This window comes from Salarias fasciatus, chromosome 2, assembly GCF_902148845.1.
Source record: "Salarias fasciatus chromosome 2, fSalaFa1.1, whole genome shotgun sequence".
Classification (NCBI taxonomy): Eukaryota; Metazoa; Chordata; class Actinopteri; order Blenniiformes; family Blenniidae; genus Salarias; species Salarias fasciatus.
Genome location: NC_043746.1, coordinates 20,571,352 through 20,590,978, shown reverse-complemented (window position 1 = coordinate 20,590,978; position 19,627 = coordinate 20,571,352). Strand labels below are relative to the sequence as shown.

The window sequence follows — 19,627 nt, the reverse complement described above, 5'->3', positions numbered from 1 at the left end:
GTAAAAGCAAATAGAGGCATCTTATGCAGGGTGTCAGACAGCATAATAGAAAGGCTATTCCGCTGATGTTTCATGCACTCATATCACATTGCTTTTTCATGTATGCCGAGAACACAAATATCAACCTTTGACATAACTAATCCCGACAGTCTCACATAATATCCTTCATTACCTTTACAGTGGGTTGATCCAGACAGAGCTCAAGTTATTTCAGGAAGTTCAATGGTGACCATCAGGAAGTCATTGAAGAATAAGAATATACCGTATTTAATATTCACTTGGATATTTATTAAAATGTGCCTCCTCGAACCCTTTACATTTTAATGGGTTTTGATGAATAGCTCCAAAAGCTAAAACCCGCATATTATCCTGACTGCCTTTCCTCTCCTAAACTCAGTCTTTTGACTCGAGTGAATATTTCAAAAGATTATCCAGAGCACAATATAAAGGGCACTTTCGGAACAGATGGCATGACGTTGATTAAAGACTCAAACAGTCCTACGAACAAGGAAAGTGTCAGTGAGAAGGTAGAACAGTGAAAGCACCAGTAACAGACAACTGAAATCAAAAATATTATATTTTAGTTAAAAAAAAAAAAAAAATCAGTATGGTAGGGAACAAATTGCATGCTTTAAGCAGAGGAGAAGTTGACAGAACCTGAACGTGGACGTGAGAAGAAAAGACCAACTTTACTGAAAAGGTTGGTACATTTCAAGGACAATTTGCTCATTAGGAGGTAAATGAACAGATTTCAATCGTCACGCAGAGTCTGATACACAAATACCACAAAACATGCGATGTTGTGATATTACATTTGTTGTACAACTTGTTGGATTGAGTAAAATTCCACAGCTTGCATCACAGTCACTATTTTCTACGACAAACGTTTATCTCAGTGGTATTTTTTTCTGTGAAGCACATGCTTACAGAAGAGCTTTAAACCAACATGGCCAGCTCCAACAGACTGCAAATTTAAAATAAATATGAAAATGAACTCCACTTGACGTGTTTTTGCGGCAGTCTGAACTGCATTGCTGGGCGTTGTGTTTAAATTATACATTGAATTTCAGATAGTAAAAAGTTATCTTAGCTGTTTGTTGTGGAGTCATGAGTTTTCTTATCTGTCTTTCAAGGTTTCTTGTGTTTCTGGTCTCGCCGTTATATATTCATGGTTTCGTTACGTTCACAATTTGATCTACATGTTTTCTGGATTCCTATTGCTGCCGTTGTGCTGTCTGCTCGTATGACGCATGCGTGACGTGGTTTCATTTGCACTCGTCAATCACCCCGTGCCGTTTCTGCCCCCTCTCTTATTGCCCCGTCAAGGTTTTCACCTGTGTCGCGTCAAGCCCCCCCAGACTGCTGTATATTTAAATACTCATAGTTTGACTGTTCTGTTTATTAACCTCTGGATTTCTGTTTTCCCCATATGTTAGTTTGACTCTCCTTGATAACTACACCACCTATTTTGAAGTTTGTTTTCTTAACTTAAAGCAAGAAGATCTCAAAGATAGTCTGTAATTCCTACAATCAAAATGATTGATAAATGATAAAAAGCGATAGCAATCAAAAGCACAAGAACCTCTTTTCTCCACACCTGAATTGAGCCTTGAGGCTTGCAAATTAGTCAAATAAATTGTCATCACTGCCCAACATGCAGCTTCAAGTGTGTGTATAATTATGGGTCAGGTCAGACCTTTTATTAAAGTTATAATTGTCCTGCAATCAGCAGCAATTGCTGCTGTGATTTTGGACTTCTTGTAATGCAGTGTGTGTGTGTGTGTGTGTGTGTGTGTGTGTGTGTGTGTGTGTGTGTGTGTGTGTGTGTGTGTGTGTGCGTGCGTGTGTGACCCCAGTCAGCCAGTGAGGCTGTTTTATCAGCTTGAAAAAACACATTTTGATCATCACTGTGTTGAAGTTGCCCCCGCTGCTTACTCAGTTTGCAATATTGAGAGGAAAAACACTGCAGAAATATGATTAAATTCAATGCTTACGTTTTCAATTTATGATTTCACATTTATATTTGACAGATGTTTCTGACATAAAAGTAGCTGCTGTAGGAAGGAAAACAAGGTTAGCTCGTGCAATCTACGCTGGTCTTAACAATAGTAATAATAATGAAAAAAATTATACTTTTAAATTAGTTTTAATGAGCATTTTTTTCAAATTTCTTATTGCAAATGAAACATCGAAAGATATTATAAGATGAATAATTAATCTTCATATTCATCTTTATTAACAGGACTGTAAGTGGCAACAAAGCCTCACCGACGCTCTACCTGTAGATAGTGAATAACCATGACACTGTGTCTGGAGAGCTAAATATTTAATGGACTTACCGCCTTGCCATCTTTGCAAATTAGCACAGCCGTTCTCTCAAGTCAGACCCAGCAGATGAAACACACACATCACTGCTGCTGGTGTGTGACGACTGCAGCACAGGGAAGTGTGCCAGTGCGAGAAAAAAAAGACTTGAGTGCTGACTTAATGGAGAAACTTATTCCAGATTCACATTCTAAACACTGTTTTGTTGAAAATACCGTACCGGTCCGTGTCTAAGACAAGCTTTCTTTTCCTGGAAATAGCCTGAAAAAATGGGGTTAAAACTAGGGGAACATGCAGGATGTAATCAGCGGACACCTGACTGAAGCATGTCCAACGTCAGGTGCGCATAATGAATTTTAACCAGCTGATCATACCAGGGGAAGATAAGCCAGGATGTTGTTATCAACAGGAGTTTGAAAAAAGAGAAAAAAAATGCTGCATCTCAAATGCTTTGGAAGGCAGTGAGGCTGATAAGCAATGGAAGGAACGAGAGGAACCAAGAGCGTGGATCGCTGCAATGACCCGGCGAGGCGGTTGATCTGCGTTGGAAATAAGCTGAACACACTGCAGAGTGTAGAGTGTGTGTGTGAGCCAGTGTGTAACGAGGAAACATCTACCATTTTCCTGTTCTGTTTTATGGTTTTGTTGCAAAGCACTTTGGGCACCTTTTAGTTTTTATAAAGGGCTATATAAACGAAAATTGATTTGATTTGATCTAAGAAGCTTTGGCAATGTTTTACCAGTTTTCCAAAGTGTTGCAAAACCTCTTCATTTTAATATATTTCTATTATTTTCATTTCAGAACTCAACCTTTTTCCAGATATCAGCCCTTAAAAAAATCTGATAATCAGGACTGTCTTCTATTCGGAGCGTTGCAGTAAACAGCATTTAAACCCAAACGACCACCAAAACTCATCTGCTCTTCTCTCCCACTCTCTCATAAACGCATTTATTTGGTGTTAAAAAAATTGCCAAAGAGGTGCAGATGCCTAGCAAAAACTGTTTGCCAAAGCTCTGTTTCTTTTTTTCTGTTTTGCCTAGAGAAGAGCGGAGAGACGAATGTGCTCGATTAACTATTCCATTTAAACGACTTGTATCATGTTTCCCAACGCCACTGCAGAATCATTGTCACTTTAATGTTCTGGTTTTAATCCATCCGTCGTGATTTAATATTTACAAAGTTTAAGAGCATTGAAGCAAAGATCCTCGTCGAGTGCATCAGCCTCCCTCAGCCTGGCGGCTTTGTAGGTACACAGGAGTGAAGGTAACATTCCAGCCGACTTCATTAAGTTTCATTTTCCATTTTATCTCTCTTGAAGTGGACCATTAAGCCGCCGCACAAGGGTAACTGATCAGCTAATCTGTCTGTGATTTATGTGGCAGGGAAGCTGAGGACTTAACTGAGCCTCAGAACACATTGATTACTGACATGGTTAATTGGCTAAACCTACTGGTACACCGAGACGGGCTTATTGGAAATGTCAAATCAAGTGACTCATTTGCATTCGTGATGTATGGCGTCTATTCCAGCTTCTGCCCAGGCAGCACAAACTGACACACATAGCTGCAGAGGAACGGCCGGGGATTTTTGGCCTTGAATTCGCAGCTGACCATCTGGCCTTCCAGGACGCTGGCATTAAGTTGGAACGGCGTTTTTCCCCTTCAGCATCCACATGTCTTGCTTTTGGACGCGCTCATCTGACATGTGCTGCGTGTGTAGCGGAAGTGAGTCTGCATAACTCCGGATTTGTGAGAGACTCAATACACCTGTAGGGGTTTAAGTAAAGATCCAGCTTCGGAGGCAGATGTAATTGATAGCGCATCGCTGGCAGAATGGGAAACGCGTTGTGTTGTTTGTTATCTTCGTTCCTGAGCTTGCGTGTGTGTGCTTTGGAGATCAAGAAACGCTGCTTTGGAACAATCTCGCCTCAGAAATACGAACAATGTAAGCAGATGAAAGCAGCGTGAAATGGGAAAATTTGGGATTTGAGCAGATGAGCTAAACCACAATATGACAGAACAGCAGAGGTGGTATCAATTCTCAATGTTTGAATTATAGGAACAGGAGGAGCATGTGGTTTGGAATATTTCCTCAGAATAACCTGATAAAAGAGCGGAACCGCTCTTCACAAGCATTTGATTAAAAAGGGCAAAACCATTGATTTGCACTAGAATTTTAGCTGAATGACGAATCCGAAATATTTGTGGAGAAAATTTTAATATTTGGCTCATGAAGTCAGCTATGCACATTTTTTTTTTTTTTCTCAAGAGCTTCTGTTATTTCATGAGCAGAATTTGCTTTGGCAGTCTGTTGCCAAATATTTGTGGCCACCCTTTTGTAATTGAGAGCTTGAGTGCTTTTAACTTTTAAATATATAATTTGCTCCCAACTCAATGAATCTGCGAGAAGTCACTGCACTGACAAAATGTAAAAAAAGCTATACTGTTTTCCCATCATGTGTTTCGGTGTGCTCGCTCCTATAGAGGGTAAAAAGCAGGCTGGAGGCAGAGCTTTGCTTTAACCGTCTTTCTTATCGCTTCCCAGTCACAACACAGCAGCGTTTCCTTGCCATCAATCACACAACTCAACTGGCCAACGAACGGCCAGAAACTTTTTAACTGGGGGTAAATACGTATATCTCAAATCTGAAGAGGCAGATTCAGCAACTAGCTCTTTTTTAAGAATACTGCTGTGAACTTGGAACTAGTTCAGGAGATAAATATGGTAATAATTGTACAAATATTGTAAATAGATTTTTAAAAACATATTCAAAACGCATTAAATAACATGGACTTGTTCAACATTGAGCTAACAGAAGGAAACAATCCATCACACCCTCACAGTTGTCAATGAATGTAAACCAAGGAAGAGTTACACATACAGAGAGAGAGAACATGCAAACTCCACACAAGCTGTACTCAAACATGAGTCTCCCGCTACTACACTACAAGCCTGGAGTCAATCCAGGGTCACTGTGAAAAAAAAAAAAAAAAAAAAAAGCACTCTGCAGCCTCGCCATGATATCGTATATCCTGAGAAAGTAAAGTTGTCTTTCTTCATGATTTAACACAATTTGTAAGTGTATGTATGCTACTCGATTTGCAATTCATGTTTTGACATTGGGATGATATCAGCTATTACAGCATAATCACCCGAGCACTAGCTGAAAACCTGAGGTTATTCCACTCAATGATTTACGCGACACGTACTTAAAATTCAAGCTGTCTTGTTGAAAAGGTGGGTGAAAGCGACTCGGGACAAGCTTCAGCCGTAAAATATAAAGAACATCTGTGTCAGTCTGCCACTCTTAATCTTTCATGCTGTCACTGAAAAAAAAAAAAAAAATCCACATGCATTCAGGATGGAAAGAAAATGCAATATTTCATAACTTCAGCCTTGAAGTCATTTCTTACTCAATAAAGGAGCAAATTCTATACCTGCAGATCCATTTGCACGGCGCTGAATGGACCCGATGCGTGTTGTCAATTGAATCTGGGTAACGAAAACATGAAATCTTTTCATTTTGAGAGGAGGAACGACACCTAATATGAGATAGCTGCTATTCCTCTTATAATACTTTTGTGTTGCAAGCATAGAGCACACCGCAGTTTATTGAACGGCTGGAGAATATGCCGTCTATATTTCTATAGCGACATTTTACGTCAGAGATCTCCGTGAAAGTACATGTATAGTTTACCTGTTTGCCTTACCTTACCTCACCTCACCTCACCTTACCTTACCTGTTGGTCAACTTTTTGAAGTGTGAGTTTTTTTTATAAGGAGTTTTGCCTTCATATAAAAACCTATTCTTAGTAAATATTAAAGCTGTTGCCTTGAACAGTTTCCACTTTCTTCTAACACAAAGGCTGCAGTGACGTAATTATGAGATATAGGCCAAATCTTAAGAAAGAACTAACCTCTACAACATCTACAACATTCAAATATCAGTGTTAATAATAATATGAATCATATTTTTTTCCACCCTACACAGCGTCACCTGTTAAATTAGCTTTATTGGATGTTATATAGCAACTCTGACCATGACTTGAAATTGACACACAATGAATAAATACTGGTTTCCATGGTGCCGGAAACTAAATTGTTTTTCAGCATTATACAGCAATATTTTATAAGTATGTAGCACATTGTATTTGCAGACTTCAAAGAGTTATATTTGAAATAGATTACTGATTAAATCAGATTAAACGCATAAGCTGGAGGCTACAGTGAGATTCATAATGGCAAACTTGCATGGCCCTGAAGGAAAAACTTTTTTGATTTCCCCAGAGAGGTCACAAAAACAAGCAAATAAGTAGTTACTCTTTGTTTCTTTTCCCTTATTCTTTGCTCAAAAAAAATACTTTTCTCACCTCACAGTTCTGAAGTGAGGTGAAAATCCCTTTAAACAGCAGACTGAACAGTCGCTTTATGAAGTCTGATCAGTGTTTCACTAATGTTTGCATGCGACGTGTTTCAGAGAGACAGAGCAGTGAGACACACTAATTGCCCAGTAAAAGTCTCCAAGAAGCTTGAGAGGAGACCTGTAATGATCGGCCCTACGAGAGTCTCACCTCTACTCCTGAGAGAGTCTCACCTCTGGAGTCACACGTTTGCAGAATCTCACTTGAAGCCCCCCCCCCCAGCTAATATAATTAAACACTCGCCTTATGACCGCTGAAATTTCTTCTCTCCTCTTATTGTCCTAATGACTTTTCATCTGACTTTCCAGGTTGCATCTGCCTAATGCTTCATTTTCCCCCATTCTGTGTCATTACTGCCCCTCTTATCTGTGCTCTCTGCGTTGTGTTTGTCACACAGCTCTGCTGGAGGTCATACTGGCCGGCAGAGACTGCCTGGTGGCCGGGGACTCGTGCTCCAGCGACGAGAACTGCAGTCCGCGTCTGAGGACTTTGCGTCAGTGCGTGGCCGGCAACGGCAGCATGAAGCTGGGCCCCGGGGCCAGGAGCCAGTGCGCTAATGCAGTGTCCGCCCTGCTGTCCAGCCCTCTGCACGGCTGCCAGTGTAAACGAGGGATGAAGAAAGAGAAGAACTGCCTGAGCATCTACTGGAGCCTTCACCAGTCCATCATACATGGTCTGTCTCGGTGCTTTGGAAGTTTTATATTTCAATAAAATCAACATATATCTCTCTGTACTGTTCATGCTTGACAAAATGCAAATTTTTGTCAATATTTCCGTTTTATTCAGCTCAGATGAGTGTTGGTTTCTGTGTCCTTCAGGGCTCAACTTGGTGGAGAGTTATCCCTATGAGACGGTGCAGAGGGATTACGACTACGTCCGCTTGGCCTCCATCACTGCTGGCGAGTTCGATGACCCCGATTCATTTCCCTCTCACTTACCATTTAACCTCTGAAGTGAACACTACTCCACTATATTTTTCAAGGCAGACGTCTTCTACTTCCTCCCACGAGCAGCATGTTATTATCCGTGTCCGCATAACTCCAGTATGCAAAACATTCTTTGATTTTTATTTCCTCGATTCAGTATTGTTTTTCACTGCATTTAAGAAATGTTCAGACAATGAACACTTCTTTTTTCTTTCAGTCACTGCATAGCGAGGTGGACTTTTTCTATGTAGTTATTATTAATTTTTTTTATCATGCAAAACTAAGTTTGCTGTGCAACTCTCAATTTGTTCATTTTTATGGATTGGCTACCTTAAAATGAAGAACACAGCAGCTGTATTGCTTGAACATGCTCGGTTTCATGTAATCTATAGTTGTTCATTGATTCTCTGAGGACCTGTCAAAAGGCTACACGTCTCCCTCGTGAAGCATTTTAAATTGTACTAACCAACACAATTGTGACAAAAGTTTAATTGATTGTTTGACTATAATGTGACTCGTGAACTGAAATGTTCACAAAATGCTGAGTCATCTCGTTCAGTACTAATTTATAAATTGTTGCAAAGTCATAATCAACCCGTGTGTCCATGACATTTGTTATAAAACTATAAATATGTTGCAAAAAAAAAAAAACAAAACTGCTGTTTCCCCGGCAACATTTATACAAAGGATTCATTGAGGAGTCGCCGCACAAAGCACCAGGGCTCACTCTCATAAGCACGACTCCTTTTAAATGACTTTTAGTCTTTTCAGCTCTCATTTTATATACAACTGAATGTTTTGCTGCAATTCCCCAGCATCATAATCAAACCGATGCATTAATCTGTGAAGTCAGAAATACAGCCGAGGAACGCTAATAAAAAACACAAATTTACGACAGGAAATCATTATGATATGACTACAGTATTTAATGACTCATTAGTCAAGTGAGAGAAACACAATGAAGTGTGATTTGCATAAAGAACATCCAAACTATTTTATTTATTATTGTTAATGAACACCAGTTGCGGCTGCTTCGCATATCTTCCGAGGGTTTTAATTGGATGAGCGGGCGCGTATTTCGAGGAAGAAAACAAAGCTGGGCAGATGTGATTGGACGAAGAGCTCTCGCAACACCAGCTTGAATCCAGGCTGATCTGGGCCTGCCGTTTCCTTGCATACATGGTTTTATGCAGGTCGGATCCAAATTTCCTCCCACGGTCCAGAAACATGCGTCTGAATTAATGATTTTCAAGTTGGAGAAAGTAATATAGAAGAAAGTTGTTTTGCTTTTTTTTTTTTTTTTGCTTTAAGGTGATAAAAATCTGTCTCCAATATTTGTGTATCCCAGTCCAAGTTTGATTTCTTTTTTGTGATACAATAGCGGGAGGCATCTTTACAAACTTAGCTTGAAAGCAATGAATGTTTGAGAATGTTTGGGATCAGATTATCGGGGGTATTGAACCAGCCCCTGCATGCACGCACTGAAGTTGCAACCTTGATAGAAAAGGAATAGTGAAAGAAGAAACATTGCCCTGAAGACGGGTAATTTTTCAAGTTTAATTTCAAGAAATTCCACTACTGTTACAAAAAAATGCAGACCTCCCATTGAAAGTTGATTTTCAAACATTTTTTGATAGAAAAACATTACATCTCAGCAACAGTAAAGTTCTAGACCACGTGTTACAGCCTCATCTAATCCACCCTTACTTTTCCTGTGATATCTTGTTTTTGACCTTGGTTCCGTCCGCAGACTCTGACGTTGGCATGACAACTGTGAACCGCTGCCTGGATGCAGCCAAAGCGTGCAACGTGGACGACCTGTGCCAGAAGCTCCGCACAGAATACGTCTCGGCTTGCATCAAACTCACTGCCAAGTCCGGCCTGTGCAACCGGCCGAAGTGCAACAGGGCCCTGCGCAGGTTCTTTGACCGCGTTCCCGCCGACTACACGCACGAGCTGCTTTTCTGTCCCTGCACGGACACGGCGTGCGCGGAGCGTCGGCGGCAGACCATCGTGCCCAGCTGCTCCTACGAAGGCTCGGAGAAGCCAAACTGCATCATGCAGATGAGGATCTGCAACGCCGACTACGTCTGCAGGTTAAAACCGAACTCAATACATCTCAGTCGTTTACTGAAATCCAATTTATTTGTTTTTATTATTTAGCAGTAATTCAATTGTTCATTGATGCACATGTTTTCTCACTGCTTCCCAAATCAGCCGGTCCAACGTTTGCTCCCTCCCACGCTATTCCAGAAACCCTCGGATTTGACTTGAACTCACCCAACATATTTGGGTCAGTCGCTGTTCAATATCACGGCTCCTTGAAACCAAATAAACAGCCACTCAATCAACAAAATGGCCCGCTGTTTTACCCTAAAGCTTTCTACCACCACTGGTTAGAACACCCCAGAGAGCCTATTGGAATAACACATTAAATATTTAGCACAGATAAAGAGCCAGATGGATCAGAGTTATCGCTCATTGCTATCTCTGGTCGTGGCCATTATTTTTCCGAAGCCCCATTACACTCAGAGGGCTTTACTAATGATCCCAGGTTTGGGGGATGAAATATATTACTCTTTCTATCACTTTCACATCACAGTCCACTGCTTTCAGTCTTCACAATGGCCGGCAATATTTCTTCGTGTCATTTTCGCAAACTCTTAATTAAATCATGAGGAAAGAAAGGATGTGTTTTAAATAACAATAATAATAATAATAATAATAATAAGTCTGTGATATGCGTGCTTACTGGTGTCAGTTTTGTGTTGTGTTTTTTTTTTTTTGCAGGTCTCGTCTGGCGCAGTTTCAGTACGACTGTGAACCCTCCAAAACATCTGCCAGCGGCTGCAAGCAAGGCAACTACGGCGCCTGCCTCCTCGCCTACACAGGGCTGATAGGTAGGAGCCCACCTGAGGTGCGCCGCTGAGAGAGAAAACGCATTTAGACAGCGAGATTTAAAAAACAAAGCAGGTGGAGGAGGGAAAAAAAAAAAAAAAAAAACAGTACGCGAGTGAAATCGAGCACCATATGCTGTCCGAGAGAAGAGAAGAGAAGAGAAGAGTTAGCGGCGGCGAGTGAGAGAGTTTAATAAATACAAAACTGGTTAAGAGCGAGTGGGAGAATGAAATGAAACTTCTTATTCAAAACCAAAAAAAAGCGAAGTTCAGGATTGTGCAAGATACAAAAGCAAAAAGATCTCTCATTACAGAAAAAAAGAAAACACAGACTCTTTATCCATTGTGAGGTTTAATCTGTTTTATAACAGTCCGTAAAAGAAAAAAAAAAAAGAACAGCCACTTCTTTCCCCGCACATTGGAGAGAGGAGCTAACCTAATGCATTTCAAGAACCTCAAATGGTGCCCCTCAGCACAAACACACACTTGGCATTTTCATTCCTGTCTTGTATTTATTAAAGCACTTGAAATCCCACCTCCACTATGTTGGAAGAAAATACACAACAGCCACAGGAAAGAAAATCTCACTGCCAAAGACTTTTGTGACCTGAAAAATAGAAAATTGTGGTATTTTCAGCATCTGTCTATTACCTGATGTGAGCCGCCGTGCAGTCAGTCCACCCTGAAATCCTAGAATATCATCATTGCTTTACATAAGGTCAGTGCATATAGGAAATGCAGTGTCCATTAATGTTTCAGAGAGAGAAAAAAAAAAGCAACAACTCAAAGGCAAATGAATATTTAATACTGATTGAAGCCCGCTGCTGTGTCTCTACAGGAAGTACGATAACTCCCAACTACGTGGACAACTCCACATCCAGCGTGGCCCCGTGGTGCTCGTGTTCAGCCAGCGGGAGCCAGAGAGACGAGTGTGACAGTTTCCTGGGATTTTTCACAGACAACATCTGTCTCAGTGAGTGTCGCCGTCGCCGTCGCCCCGCGCCGCGTCGTGTTTGCCGAATGGGCATCACGCTAACAGCCAGGAGTTTGGATTGTTTGACCATGTTGTTTCACTTGCTCCAGAGGCCTCATAAAACATTTTACTGGACCGAGTTATACATATTGATGGATTTCCCATCTATAATGTCTTCCAGATTTGATTGATGGGTTCTCGCTTTGATTTCATCTGAACTGATACTTAGGCAAGAGAAGGTCAAACAGGCTCAAGATAAAAAAAAACAAAAAAAAACAAAAAACATCCATTCGTCCATCTTCAATGCAGTCACGTACAGCCAAGTTCACAATTTTAAAGTCACCATTTAACCTCAAATGCATGGTTTTGGACTGTGGGAAGAAAATCCATGCAGGCCGAGGGAGAACATACAAGCTCTGCATACAGACGCCTCAAGAAATGCAATCAAATCGAGACTATTTTCACTGTCAGGCAGGAGTTGCAACCACTAAATCTCCTTGTGGACTAGATAAAAACTTGGAGAAATTAAATTCTCACTTCAAAAACTTTTTTTTTTTTAATTCTGAAGAAATGAGTGGTTGGCCGTTTCATTAATCCTGGAGGAAAATTCTAATTTTCAGCTGCTGTTATGAAAATACTACATCGAAAAAATGAAATGCCCTGAAATATTTAAAAACCCAGCTAAGACTAAATAAAAAAACATGAGTATATATCCCATATATGTCCTTTTTATATACCATATACTGTATATACAAGGAAATAAGATGGATGGCTAACACTGAGCAGAGGTCAGTCTGGCTAACACATGAAAAAAACCCTACAAATTCTCTGTGTTCACACTTATGGACAATTCCAATTCTACCCCTTACCCCTACCCCTTAGCCCTTAGCCCTACCCCTATCACTCTCCTACCCCTTTTAGAATAGGGCTGAGGGGAAGGGCTATCTTTGCAGCACTATGAATTGGGATACCCCTTGGCCCTTTAAAGCCCCGCCGCGCTCCTATCACACCAAAAAATTATGGATATTAGAAATGATAGAAATTACATTAGAAATTACTTTTATTTTTTAATAATGGTATTATCATTTATCTTATATTTATTTTTGAGGTTCTCCCACTTTTTTGAAGCTTGCTGGGCTGTAACTTCCCCTTCCAAGCCATTTTCTCTTATGAATTTCCTAAAGTAATACATATATGTTTATATAAACACATTTTATTACTAACATATTAGAGCTTAGACGAATAATATAATTTACTCCCAATGTGTTTTGGCGCTATATTTTGATTTTAAAAACTTTTATTCATTTTCACCTCTAAACTGAATCAGAAGTCGGGTTTCATCGGGGGTCCCTGTGTCATACATATTACGTTAAAAACATGATAAAAGATGACGTTAATACAGTGATTAGTGCTCTTCAGAAGTTACAAATTTACGATTGGAAACGGTGCTGCGCAGCGCTAAAACGTTCATCCATGACTGGGACACGGTCACGCTGGTATATCTATAAATTCAGTGAAGCAAATACACTTTTTATAGCTTTTTAAATAGTATACAGAAAGCAATCTTACATTTGTGCGACTCCGTGATGGGCGCCATGTTGTTTTTTTCTGGCCAATGTGAAACTCCGCCTACCCCTATAGAGAATAGGGAGCATCGATGCAGACTTCGCTGAAAGGGGTGAAATAGCCCTTCCCCTTACCCCTACCCCTATTCAAAAAGGAGAATTGGGATAGCCCTTAAGCCTCGTGAACGCGCATATCATAGGGGTAGGGGTAAGGGGTAGAATTGGGATTGGCCCTTACACACAATTCACAGTGCTTTATAAATTAACATGCCTATCTTCGGACGATGGGAAACACCCCAGCAGGCATAAATACAAGCTGTAAAGTAAGGGTAGGGGATGGTCTGTACACTCATAGCAGCAGTGTGCCTCCTCTTACAAACTATTGTTAAATAGTTAATGTCTCATATAAACATCTAGAGACTGAAATGAGAAATGACTGGTCGATTACTCTTACTGACAGTTTCCCCGTGTTATCATACCTGGGTCTTATATACAGGCACTGGTATTGTGTACAGGATAAAACACAGAGTTCAACATTTTGACACAGTTTCTTGACCTTTGAGTTCATGCATTCTGTGAATTGAAGAAAGTAGTTTTGGAATCATGCCAAATGGGAGATGTTATATTGACTGGAAAAAGGTTTTCAGGCTATTAAACAGGTAAATGAAAATACAAAGTTCATAACCGCGGAGCTAAAGCAAACACGGCCTCGCAGACGCCCTGGTGACTTGTTGGAGGTTTCTATATTTAATGTCCTCTCTGCAGGCAGGTAAAAGCTGTGAAATGTCCAATTATAAAACGAAACCCCCAAATCCTTTATCGCAGTCATTTGCAGAGATAACCTGTAACAGGGGGATATTCAAACAGACTCGATAAGGAAGGTAAAGTCGGTTCCATGGCAGAGGGAGTGACAGCAGGACAGATGTTTCCCAGCATGCTTCAACACCAGAGGAGCGAGACGCATTGAAATTAGTGATCTTTTGCTTTTTTTTGTGGAATTAACAGTGTACTCGCTCTGCCTCTCTCTTTACCACTTGCACACACATCATCCTTCCTCATTAATATCATCTTCATGCTGTTTCCTTGGTAATTCCTCCAGGGAGTTCAGAGGGTGTTTCTCCATAAATCACAAGTAAGCAGCCTTGTGATATTTATTGTATTTAAATCCTCCCTGAACCCAATGTACTTTCATACTTTTGTCAACTGAAAACTATTTGTGATTTTAAATTCTAAAAACTTTCTTCAAATCTTATTTCATTTTTAGATGTATTTTCACCATCAGATGGATTTATGCATCACTGACTCAGAATTCAAACCCTCATATGTATATATGCATAGGCGCTTTCACACTATTAATAATTTAGAAATCAATCTTTAAATTTATTGTGAATAATGAAATCTTAGCTTACCATCACCAGACAACAGTCTTTGTTATTGGAAAACTGACATCTCTGCACCGCCGACAGGGTTTGGCATGAATACCTCTCATAACCACAGCTGTCACTCCGTTTGTGATAAAAAAATAATAATAATACAAAGCAGAGAAATAAAGCAGTGCATTACAGGATGTCTTCAGTGTGATCAGATCAACCACTCACTGCTATGATTGACCAGTCCTTCTAATATTTCTAACATGTTTTGTATAAGTACCATCCAGAACACACAGCAATCATGAAGATCCAGATAGTTGTTTTTTTTAACAATGCACCTGAAATCTGTTCCAGCAGGGTGAGGATATTCCTGTGTGAAATAGTTACACTTCGACTGTAAATGAAAGCAAAAAAAAATGTAAGCTCTCTACATGTCTGACCTCCATTATTGATGAGGGGAGGGGTATTACTGAACCGACCGTGCAGCTGAGGAGAGGAATGTTTGGCTGGCAACTTTCTCCAGATGTTAGAGCCCTTATAAGACATGTTATGGTGGGACAGTGGTGGTATGCGCAGATTTTTGACATTAGGATATGGATTAGGATCAAGACACCAACAGGCTATTGTTGAATTCCAACAAGACCAAAAGGAAATATAATCGAACATTTAAAAAAATAAAACGGAAGGAGTTCAATAAATTTCACATTATATGAATGTTTGATCAACCGAGCTGGAACATGTACAAAAGACTAAATTAACATCCCAACTTAGACAAGATAAACAACGTTCTGGATCGTAAATTCTTCACTTGCTTCATTGTCTTTTCTTGCGTACAGTATTGTGGAGAAACAACTAGCAGAGTCACTGCACCCGTTAAGAATCCTTCATAAAAGAACGAGACAAATCATTCATAATGTTGGTAATTTGCTGTTTTTTCAGTCACAATGAGTTGTACAGAGCTGTGTCACTGCTAATTTGTTTTTGGCTCAAACAAAACAAAAAAAAAAAAAATCCAATACTGGATAATATGCAGAAACTGTTTAGTTGGTAAACAGGCTGGAACGTTTTCTATATCCATCTGTGGGTTAAGACAGTAGAACAGGTTTGATGAAAATTTTAATGTTAAAATATGAATTCCAGAAAAAAAAAAATACATAAACACCTCATATTTACAAGAGACAAAGGATGGATTGTTCTCACGAATACTGTTTCACTATATCCATGTTAAATCCTTTGCTTCACGAGTAATTTGTCTATTTTGAAGATGCTGGCTTCGCTGTACTGCAGGGATGAGATGCTGCTTTAGCCTCGCCGAGGTGAGGTTGACAAGAAGAACAGTGGGCTATATTTATGTTTGAGACGCGGCTGGAAATAACTCTGTGACAAGAAAAACTTCCCGAAACTTGTGTATTTTGTTCAGTGAGATAATCTGAACAACTGAGTCGCTTTTCCGTGAAAGTCTAAATACAGAAACAGAAGCAGCAATCGAAACTTCGGCCGGAGTGTTGACCGCTGCGCCACGTGACGTTGGACATTCTCACATGCCTACATGATCGAAGATGGATTTGTAAACTCAAATAATTGAACTTGCGAGAGAACAGTGTCTCTGTTCACTGACAGATGGGCTTTGCAAATGCAGTGTTTACACAAAACTCACAGTGGATAATATTCTGATGTGCATTTTATATAAACTCTATTCAGATTATAAAGAAGATTAAACCACCTTATTCAGTGTAATGGTAATTCTAACAGCACCAGTCTCGTCATATACAGTAGAAGTGGATGCTGAGTCTTCACACGTTCAGCACCATTTTACCAAAAGAGAAAAGACGAGAATTCAGTGTGAAAATACCCCAATGATCTTTTTTTTTTTTTTTGTTAAGTTTTTTGAGGAAAATAAAGAGAAAAACGAAAATCAGGCCACTGACACCGGATGAAAACTGTTGAAATGTATTAATTTATTTCTTGAGGCCTTCACGGATTCGGAGCTCACGCATTTGTTGCGAGACCGTATAATTAACAATGATTTTCTTTCACGAGCTGAACTTCCTGCCACTTGTCAGCATGTTTTCCATTAGTTACTGTAACAGTTTTCTGACACGCAGCATAAATTATTCACTAAGTCACCTCAAATCACCGTCACTCACGGCGGCCATGTTTAGTCCCACTCACCGGCGCCCTGCAGTTCGACTGTGCCTTCCCCATTCTCTGCCGCGCTTCCTTGTTTCCATACTAATTCTCCCCGAAACACTTCTCCTCTCATGTCTCTCCTGACCTCTGGTCTGGAGTGTGAATAATTAATGTTCTTATTACTGACCTCTGTCAGTGCACGGCTGTCACGGCTCCTGTACATGGTGATTATGTTTGCTTGCCGTGTGTAGAGAGGTAAATCTCTGGCCAGTCCTTCCTCGGGCCGCCGGCCTGGAAGAGATACAGAGAGGTCTCAGAGTTATTTGGCCAGTGCAAATGGTCTAAGAGCTAATGAGGTCGATGTGGAGAGGCAGGTGCAGTTTGGGTACTCGAAGAGAATACTGATCGTTTTCTGTTTTTTTTTTTTTTTTCATTTTTTTCCCCTTCTTCTTCCTCTGCTGACCAAATGCACCACAGACACATGCAACATTTACAATTCAGAACTGGAGGCCTCTCTTCGGATTGAATAACACATGAGTATAATTCAGTGAAAACATATCAACTTGATGTTATTGAAGTATTGTAAAATACATGTTCTTTTTTTTTCCCCCCCCTCTCCTCCTCCTCCTCCTCCTCCTGCTGTGTTTCATGATTCAGGGAACGCACTCATGACGTTCGGGAGTGAGTCAGACCAGCAGCCGACTCTCAGCCAGTACAGCACGCCCAGCCATGGCGGCAGAGAAAACAGGAGCGCCACTTCTCCACCAGAAACCATAGAAACTATGAGGAGCATTCTGGATTCCATAATACCAACGCAGGTGTGCCCTTTTCTCGTCACGGTCACAGTTTTCTGCGGCGGACTGAACAGAGCTCCGCACTCCGAAATGAACCCTTTCTGCTCAGACGTGCCACAATAAAGCATTTTCAAATTAGTTCGGGACGCAATTGTGTTTGTAGAAGAGCAAGACAATCGAAGTGAAAATTGTTCAAATTTATTGTCTTCGTTTTCAATTGGAAGCACTGAAAATGAGGCAAATACGTCTGCAGATTTTATTTGTTTACTGGTGTGAAAGCAGCTCTTCAGTGACCATCATATAGACTCGGTAATGGAAGCAACGCTGAGAACTGAGATTAATGGCTCAACCTGAGAAACATGGCGTTCATAACAGAGCGAAGCCATATAATAGTGTGTACTTGACTTCTGTCCATATTATGCTGCTTGTTTTACACGTTCAAATCCTAAACATCTGGCCCAAGATGGAAATTCTTAGGTTAACTTGCTGCTGATAATGCAGTTTGCAAACTTATTCTATACACAGTTGTTCACAGTGATAATCACAAATTATTAATGTAAATCTGAATCAACTAGATTCCACACAGATAAACACACAGGTGTCAAAATGAACCGAACAAGGCAACACACACAGCAACTGAGCAACATCCATGTATGGACACATCCCTACATTGAAAATCCGGCAGCATGTCTTTCAAGAGATGACAGCTGAAGGTTATTGCTTTCATTAACCTTTTATTTTCTTGCTCTCTCTCCTGCCATGGACACAAGTGTCTTTCACTCACTTATTCATGCAATCAACACTCGTTCAGTACATATGACAAGATTTCAGTCAGTATTTTGCTTTTCACTGAAATGGTTTCTTTTTGTATCTCAGGTTTGAAAATTTAAACTAATCCATCAAAAAACTGAATTTTGTGTTTTTCTTTTTTTTTTTGTAGAAAATGAACAGTTACCACAAAGGTTTTTACAACACCTATTTAGCATTTACAATGGCATTTTTTCCACCTTTATTTCTCTCAGCCTTCAGCTCCAAGGTGTATTCTGGATTATAATACCACGAGTTGCACGGGCGATAATGACCACCCGAAACTCAAAAAGACGATTTTGTAACACATTCAGCTGCATTGAAACGGCCGTAAATGGATGTCTTTGTCTCCTCTCAGGCTCTGGGGAACGAACTGCTGGTGGGTCACTCCACTCTGCCATCCAACAGCATCCCAAACTCTGCCTCAGCTCACAGTCTAATGCCCCAAGCTGCCTTCAGCCTTCTGCTGCTGCTCCTCCAGCTCCTCAACAACGGACACTAAGAACTGCCGGGAAATGTACTGAGGACCCTCCGAAAACCCAGCAGATGGGAGGACCTGAGCAGTTCATAGGGAAAAAAAAAAAGGACCATATGGCCATAATTCCTCCTGCTAAATATGTACAGCGATTCACTTTTTCTATTTTTGTGTCTAAATAGTCCGATTCCACCTGCCAGTGGCTCACGGCGTGGGAGCCCCGCGCGGGCGGACGCCTCGCCGTACTCCAACTGTACATTAATGTTGCAATCAAGTCGAGCTGAAATGAAGTTATTTGTGGATTAACCCAGCTTCTGGCTGTCCAGCTGTATCTGTATTCAAAGTTACGATGATAAAATAATGCAGATGTGTATGACACAAAGACGTAACATATGTACCTGTTGTTTGAAAATGAAGCCGGTGAGCTTTGTTTCTACTCTGTACTCTGCAGTAAATGTACAGAAAGGAGCAGAGGACTACAGTACTGCTTTTCCACAAATGACTGTAAAGAGGACCATTACTTTTGACCATTACTGGAAAAGTGAACTCAACGAAGCTTCATTTTGCTTGGACATCTCGGACCGACGCGCCACGTCCGGCAGCGCTATAAAAAAAAAGAAATGTGGCAAAGCGGCGCACATACAAAAACTCTCCATCATCCCTTCCATCGAAACTGGTGCCCTTACTCAAACTCTCTTAAACTCTCCATTTGATATCGCTGAAGCCACAAAAACTGCTGACCGAAAATATAAGTCCTTGGTCTTTATCAGAGAAGACGCGAATTATTGGACAGAAAAGCAGTAACTCTTCACCTGTAGCTGCTGTGCTGTGTGTTTGTGAGCGTAGTACCCTTTTATTTCTCATTGTGTATGTGAACATTGCGATAAAAAGAGCTCGGCTTTGAGACGGAAGCGGATGATTTACTAAGTGTTGCCAACTCTTG

General features: G+C 40.5%; 1 protein-coding gene across 1 annotated transcript in view; it reads left to right on the top strand.

The window, feature by feature from the left end:
• gfra4b (GDNF family receptor alpha 4b) overlaps positions 1-19,037 on the top strand; it is a 50,679-nt gene extending 31,642 nt beyond the window's left edge. Inside the window, exons 2-8 of the mRNA XM_030113493.1 lie at positions 7,145-7,420; positions 7,566-7,646; positions 9,424-9,769; positions 10,464-10,573; positions 11,409-11,543; positions 17,266-17,426; positions 18,568-19,037. Coding sequence (XP_029969353.1) covers positions 7,145-7,420; positions 7,566-7,646; positions 9,424-9,769; positions 10,464-10,573; positions 11,409-11,543; positions 17,266-17,426; positions 18,568-18,711 — 1,253 coding nt within the window. The 3' untranslated portion in view covers positions 18,712-19,037. The remainder of the gene's footprint in view (positions 1-7,144; positions 7,421-7,565; positions 7,647-9,423; positions 9,770-10,463; positions 10,574-11,408; positions 11,544-17,265; positions 17,427-18,567) is intronic.
• The last annotated feature ends 590 nt before the right edge of the window (positions 19,038-19,627 follow it).